We start from the raw sequence: 7,851 nt of genomic DNA, 5'->3' as shown, positions 1-7,851 counted from the left end.
TAAAACCAGGCGGCCATTTTGGGTGAGTTGGCTTTGATTGAGTTGTATGGCTTAGTTTTTGCTGGCATTTTTAGTGATTATAGGACTGTTTAGGTGAGTTTGTCTGCTGAATCTGCTAGTGTGTCTTGTCCTGCCTCCACCTCTGGCACTTTCATTATCCCCTACCAGAACCAGGGTTTGCATCCCCTTCCCGCTGTGACTGGTGGGCAGTTGTGAGAGGCTGGGGTAGATTGTGGCTGTAAAAGATGGTTGTTGTGGTGTGAGGAGCAGTGATGGCTGGCATAAGGGGGGTGACTCTGGGACGCCAGTGGTCACTGTCTAGCCTCCTGGATGTTCGACGAAACACTGATGAAAGGAGGTTCCCACCTGATGACCCCAATGATATGTTGGTCAGCACTGCTCACTGGTCTATATTATAGTCTATATTATTCACTGAGTCTGGTCCTTTTTTATTTATTTACTTTTTTTTTCTTTAGCACAAGTTTCTTCTGTTTACCTTGAAAGGAAGTGGGAAGAAGGACAAGGAAAAAAATAGGTGAATGAGTAAATCTTTATGTTACAGCCTTCTTAATGTTTGTTGTTCTGAACTGTGCAGATAAAAATATAAAACCTGCTGATCATTAACTTCCAGAGCTGCTGGCAGGTTTCCCTCTCTGGAATGAAACACACCTTAGTTACAGGTGAGGCAGCAGGTCTAACAGGTTTAAGCTCCACCCGACTCACCTGAGACGGAGCAGGAACAGTCAGAGATTCTTCTTCACTACAGAGAGACACACAGACGATCAGATTCACCTTCAGACCAAACTCACAGCTTCCTCTGAGCGAGTCCAGCTGCAGGAGAGAGAAGTGGAAACTTCAAGCTGCTCACACTCCACACACTGAAGGTGAGTTTGACCAAAAACACCACAAACAGTCAGTTTGATGAAGTCAGTAGAGCTGGGAGGGGAGCCATGGCTGACTGTATTCTGTCTGCTGTTTTCAGCTTCACTCACAGACTAAATGGCTTCCAGATCAGAGAAAGATTTCTGCTGTTCGGTCTGTCATGACATCTACAGAGATCCTGTTGTTCTGTCATGTAGCCACAGCTTCTGTAGAGACTGTCTGAGGAGCTGGTGGAAGGAGAACCCAACACAGCGGTGTCCAGTTTGTAGGGAAATATCTGTGACAGAACCACTCTGTAACCTGGCGTTGAAGAATCTGTGTGAGTCCTTCGTACAGGACAGAGATCACAGAGCTTCAGAGGCTCTCTGCAGTCTGCACTCTGAGAAACTCAAACTCTTCTGTCTGGACCATCAGCAGCCGGTTTGTCACATCTGCAGAGATTCAGAAAAACACTCCAACCACAGATTCAGACCCATCGATGAAGCTGCACAGCAACACAAGAAGGAACTTCAGAAATCTCTGGAACCCTTAAAGGAGAAACTGGAGCTCCAGAAGAAAGTTACAGAGAAGTTTGATCAGACAGCAGAACACATTAAGGTCCAGGCCCGACACACAGAGAGGCAGATTAAGGAGCAGTTTAAGAAGCTTCAGCAGTTTTTAGCAGAGGAAGAGGAGGCCAGGCTGGCTGCACTGAGGGAGGAAGAGCAGCAGAAGAGTGGGATGATGAAGGAGAAGATGGAGGCTCTGAGCAGAGAGATGGCAGCTCTTTCAGACACAGTCAGAGCCACAGAGGAGGAGCTGAGAGCTGAAGGCGTCTCATTCCTGAACCACTACAAGGCTGCAGTGGAAAGAGTCCAGCGCTGCCCCCTGCTGGATGATCCACAGCTGCCTGCAGGAGCTCTGATAGACCAGGCCAAACACCTGGGCAACCTGGCCTTCAACATCTGGAACAAGATGAAGGACATGGTCCAATACACTCCTCTCATTATGGACCCAAACACTGCTGGTCCAGAGCTCATCCTGTCTGAGGATCTGACCGCTGTGAGTGTAGGAGAGGAACAGAACCTTCCTGATAATCCAGAGAGGTTTGTTTATCACAGATCTGTTCTGAGTTCTGAGGGCTTTAACTCAGGGACTCACAGCTGGGATGTCGAGGTTGGAGACAGTACAGTCTGGACACTTGGTGTGAAAGCAGAGTCTGCTGAGAGGAAGGGAGACATATTGACTGGATTGTGGATGATTGTGCTCTATAAAGGTAAATACTCGGCATGGTCACCACCAGGTGAACTCACTTTTCTGTCAGTACCAAAGAAGCTCCGGAGGATCAGAGTGAAACTGGACTGGAACAAAGGAAAGCTGACGTTCTCTGATCTTGTTACAAACGCACACATACACACCTTCACACACACTTTCACTGAGAAGATGTTTCCATATATTAACACTGATACTAAAGCTAAGATGTTACCTCTGAAGGTCTCAGTGACGGTGGAACAGATCTGATGTGTTCAGGATGAAGAACACAGTTCACATGAGACTTTATTGATCTGTGTGAAACTCAGTGTTTCCATCTTCAAACAGGAACATTTTAGATGTATTGATCTGATCTGTCAGCAGAGCTGCTGTTTGGCTTTAAACTCTGATCAGTTCAGTTTGATCAGCTTCATATCTGCTTAATAATCTGTACTGATGAAACGTCACATGAAGTCGATGACCTGAAGTTTAGTTTTGCTGTGGCAGCGGCTTCACCTTTAATTTCAGTTGCTGACATTTTAAAACGTGTTCGTTAATATGTTTAACATCCATGTTCTCAGCAGCGATCAATAATCTGTATTTTCACTGTGTTCCAGGTACATTTACATGTTTTTCTGCCTTTATAATGAGGGATGCTCTGATCGCTCAGCTGCTCATCATCAGATCAGACTGATCAGAGAAATATGATCATTTTAAATCAGTTACACTCTGATCACAGACATCTGAATATAAAATGTATCTATAGATATAATATGGATCATATATGTGGAACAAACTCCCAGAAACTGCAGCTTTGCATCAACTCTTCTTCTTTTAAATCAAACATGAAGACTTTCCTGTTCGCTGCATTTAATGAGCAGGAATCATTTGGCCTGGAGGACTTTGATTGATAACTCGTAACCAAAGAACCTTTTTGTGATTTGTAATGGAAAATGAATTCTTCTATGCATTGTATTGAGTGTTACTGTGTATAACCTGCAGATGACCTTGTTGCCAGATCCCAACACATCCCGTTTTTCTCTTTCCTCCCGAGAACACGGTGTGCTGGTTGTATGATAAAGCTGCACTTTAAGCAGGATAGAAGGGAAGCTGGGACTTGCAGCTGTGTCTGTGTAACCTCGACTGTAGCTGGGGAGGAAAGGTAGATAAGAACGCTCAACTACACCCGAGGAGCGATGACGCAACAATGTGCATTATAACCGACTTGTTTTTGTCTCGGTGGTCAGAGCAGCTCTGTACTTCGTGCTGTGTTGTTCTCTCTTGTAAGATATTATTACAAGCCTCTTATCTCCTCAGAAAATAACCGACTCTGAGCCTTACTAACATTTCCACCACAGATTCTCAACCGCTTTTGTTTGAGTTCAGCCTCCACATTCGTTTCTTTGCACATCTCCTTTGCAGTTGTCTGTGCATCAGAAAATCCAGTGGTTCTGCAGCAGGTGAGGGAATGGCTGGTTTTCTTTAGCAGGTTGGCAGCGACCTCTAGCTGCACGGAGGGTGATTGCATCAGTTTACTCACACGCTGGATCTTGCTCAGAATGTCATACATGGCTGTACAGATGTGAATGGATCCAATCTCCTCAGCCAAAGACTGAGCTGCAACTCTCACCAAAGGGTCTACAGTTGACTCCCTCACCTCCAGGAGAGCCTCTCTGATTTCCTCAGCCTGATACCTTAAAGCAATACAATGTAACTTCTCAAAAAGCCCATTATGGAGCTCCCCCTACAGGCTTGGAGGTAATGTACGGTTACACTGTCGTAAATACAACACCCTTTCGCTTTCACGTTTGTTGACGAACCGGCGAGGAGAAGGTGCAAGCTATGTCGACCGAGAAGGTAAGAGTAATCAAATGTACCTGGGAGCGTGAGAGGGGTCTATTTGTTTTTGCGGTAGGTGTGCCAGAAAGCAAGTCGAAGTACTTCCGCTCATTTCCCGGGCCGGTCCAGCAAAGTTACATAGCGCAGTTTTTCCAACTCAGACCCTAGAAGGGCATAGGAGACAGGCCAATCGTAATATTAACACTCATTCTAGATGCACATTTTTTTCAAGCTGTTATTTTAAGGTAGAAATGTTACATAGTATTTCTTTAATGCTTTTATCCTGCTCCATCTGGTCTCCGCCCATGATTTCAGGTTGGTTTCAACATGTTTGAGAAGGACATCCCACCTTTTTTTACTGTAATTACTGCTGGTTCAGCGTTTAGATTCCTAACCTTCATGTCTTCTCTGTATGTGTCATATCTGTCCCTGATTGACACCTAAAAACCAACAACTCGTCCATAAAAATTATGAACAAAATTGGTGACAAAGGGCAGCCCTGAGGGAGTCCAACCCTCACAGGAAACATGTCCGACTTTCTGCCGGCAATGTGGACCAAACTCTGACACCGGTCATACAGAGACCGAACAGCCCATATCAAGGGGTCCGGCACTCCATACTCCCGGAGCGACCCCCACAAGAGTCCCCGAGGGACACGGTCGAACGCCTTCTCCAAGTCCACAAAACACATGTAGACCGGTTGGGCGAACTCCCATGCACCCTCCAGGATCCTGCGGAGGGTATAGAGCTGGTCCACTGTTCCACGGCCAGGACGAAAACCACACTGCACCTCCTGAATCCGAGATTCGACTATCCGGCGGATCCTCCTCTCCAGTACCCCCGAAAAGACCTTACCAGGGAGGCTGAGGAGTGTGATCTCCCTATAATTGTGTGATGGGGTGCACTAGGTCATTTCCTGAACACACCCCTGTGTTCAGGCCACTCCCTTCCCCTGATTAGGCTGAGGGCATTTAAAGCACCTGTGGCCTCCTGACTTTCTTTGTCTGCCTCTTTCTCCTCTGGCTGTTGCTGGCCTTGGTTTCCTCTCCCTTTTGGCCTAGTCTTACTGGTGTCTGCATCTAGGTAGGAAGAAAGATATATATGAACTGTGTGTTACAAGAAAGTGGTACTAATTTGAATTTTCCTTTTCTTTATAGTTGGAAGCACACCTTGCAGTGGCTTAGCCTGTGCACCTTTTTATCTAGGTTGTCGGCTGCTGTTTTGCCTGGGTTTTAGCTTGCTTTTAAGATTATTTCGGACCAACTGGTGTTTTTAATTGTTTAATATTGTGTTTTTCTCTTTTCTTTTAGTGGCATTAGTCGGCTTTAGCGGAGGCTAGGCACGGTAGTGTGGTTCCCCTCACAAGTTTGTAGTGTTAAAGTTCACTGGGACACAGTTTGCAGTGCTGCACCATTTTGCTATGATTGCTGAGAGCATGCGTGGTGGGTAAGTTGTTGCACTCCTGGAACACACCCTTTGGTAGGCTGCCTCCCTATAGCTGGCTTCTGTTCACCCCTTTTGTTAATTTCAGCATAAGTGTTTTTCTTTTTTTAAAGAATAAATTTTAGTGTTTGTAAAAGATATTTGTTAATAAATGTTACATTTTCATAAGTTGAGTTATTTTGTGCCATTAATTCCTTTTCTTTTCAGATCTTCATTTAGTAATTATTTTGATTGAAATTAATAAACATCTTATTTTGGAACCACGTCTCTGTCCTGTATATTTGGGTACTGAACTTGTGTTGTCCGCTTGTTGTAAGAGATTTCCTGGGGTGAAATCCCCCAGGTGGCGTTGTCCTTCACCTCCCCTCGCCACATTCGGAACACACCCTCCGGTCCCCCTTTTTTAAAGAGGGGGACCACCACCCCGATCTGCCAGTCCAGAGGCACTGCCCCCGATGTCCACGCGATGCTGCAGAGGTGTGTCAACCAAGACAGCCCCACAACATCCAGAGCCTTGAGGAACTCAGGACGGACCTCATCCACCCCCGGGGCCTTGCCACCGAGGAGTTTTTTGACCACCTCGGCAACCTCAGCCCCAGAAATGGGAGGCCCCACGTCCGAGCTTCCGACTTCCTCATCGGAAGGCGTGTCGGTAGGATTGAGGAGGCCCTCGAAGTATTCCCCCCACCGACTCACAACGTCCCTAGATGAGGTCAGCAGAGCCCCGCCCTCACCATACACGGTGTTGACGGTGGACCGCTTCCCCCCCCCTGAGCCGCCGGATGGTGGACCAGAATCTCTTCGAGGTTGTCCGGAAGTCGTTCTCCATGGCCTCCCCGAACTCCTCCCAAGCCCGAGTTTTTGCCTCAACAACCGCCGAGGCCGCGTTCCGCTTGGCCTGTCGGTACCCATCAGCTGCTTCCAGAGTCCCACTGGCCAAAAAGGCCCGATAGGACTCCTTCTTCAGCTTGATGGCTTCCCTCACCACTGGTGTCCACCAGCAGGTTCGGGGGTTGCCGCCACGACAGGCACCGACCACCTTGCGGCCACAGCTCCGGTCGGCCGCCTCAACAATGGAGGCACGGAACATGTCCCATTCGGGCTCAATGTCCCCCACCTCCCCTGGGACATGGTTGAAGCTCTGCCGGAGGTGGGAGTTGAAACTCCTTCTGACAAGAGATTCCACGAGACGTTCTCAGCAGACCTTCCCAATACGTTTGGGCCTGCCAGGTCTGACCGGCTTCAGTTAACAGCTCCGCCCCTCTCTTCACCCGAGTGTCCAGGACATGCAGCCGCAAGCTCGACGATACGACCACAAAGTCGATCATCGAGCTGCGGCCTAGGGTGTCCTGGTGCCACATATGGACACCCTTATGCCTAAACATGGTGTTCGTTATGGACAGTCCATGACGAGCACAGAAGTCCAACAACAAAACACCACTCTGAATCAGACCGGGGGGCCGTTCCTCCCAATCACCCCCCTCCAGGTCTCACTGTCATTGCCCACGTGAGCATTGAAGTCCCCCAGCAGGACGAGGGAGTCTCCCGGAGGAGCACTCTCCAGTTCATCCTCCAGGGACTCCAAAAAGGGTCCATGTCTGTGGCTTCTTGCCATGTTTTTAGTTTGTGTTTAGTTCTTAGTTTTTACCATGTCTTTGTTTTAGGTCCAGGTTGTCATTTTAGTTCTGCCTTGCCCTGCCATCAGCCTCACTTCCCTCACCTGTGTTTTCCCCATCAGCTCTACTCAATCCCTAATCACCCTCCACTGTATTTAGTTTCCAGGTTCCCTTGTTTTGCGAGATCCTAACCCGTCAACATCCCCCACGCCACGCCACGACCAAGTTATATGTTTTTTTTCTCCATGCTATGTCAAGTGTTTTGTTTTGTTAAATAATTATTCCACAGTTTAGGTTTTTGAATCCGGCTCAGCCGCGCTTTTTGTTTGAACTTTGTTTTTGAAAATAAATCAAGTTTGCTTTTAGAATTTCCGCATCCGTGGAAATTTCACACCCACCCAAACTGACAGGGTACTCTGAACTGCTGTTCGGTGCATAAGCACAAACAACAGTCAGGACCCGTCCCCCCACCCTAAGGCGGAGGGAGAATACCCTCTCGTCCACCGGGGTAAACCCAGATGTACCGGCGCACAGCCGGGGGGCAATAAGTATGCCCACACCTGCTCTGCGCCTCTCACCACGGGCAACTCCAGAGTGGAAGAGAGTCCAACCCCTCTGGAGGAGGCTGGTTCCGGAGCCCAAGCCGTGCGTCGAGGTGAGTCCGACTACATCTAGCCGGAACCGCTCAGCCTCCTTCCCCAGCAAAGAGGCGACGTTCCACGTCCCCAGAGCCAGTTTCAGTAGCCGAGGATCAGACCGCCAAGGTCTCCGCCTTTGGCTGCCACCCAGCTCACATTTCTGGGCTGAGCCCAGTCTCAAAGCAAAAAGAGAAAATGCAACA

The 7,851-nt window shown here is 48.2% G+C and overlaps 1 protein-coding gene across 1 annotated transcript; it reads left to right on the top strand.

Annotated features, from left to right (window-relative positions):
* Positions 1 to 999: 999 nt before the first annotated feature.
* On the top strand, positions 1,000 to 2,382 carry LOC142377639 (nuclear factor 7, brain-like). Its single transcript, XM_075461947.1, has one exon. The coding sequence runs from the start codon at positions 1,000 to 1,002 to the stop codon at positions 2,380 to 2,382; it is 1,383 nt and encodes a 460-aa protein (XP_075318062.1).
* The last annotated feature ends 5,469 nt before the right edge of the window (positions 2,383 to 7,851 follow it).

This window comes from Odontesthes bonariensis, chromosome 3 (genome assembly GCF_027942865.1).
Source record: "Odontesthes bonariensis isolate fOdoBon6 chromosome 3, fOdoBon6.hap1, whole genome shotgun sequence".
Taxonomy (NCBI): Eukaryota; Metazoa; Chordata; class Actinopteri; order Atheriniformes; family Atherinopsidae; genus Odontesthes; species Odontesthes bonariensis.
This window is presented reverse-complemented; position numbering and strand designations above follow the sequence as displayed.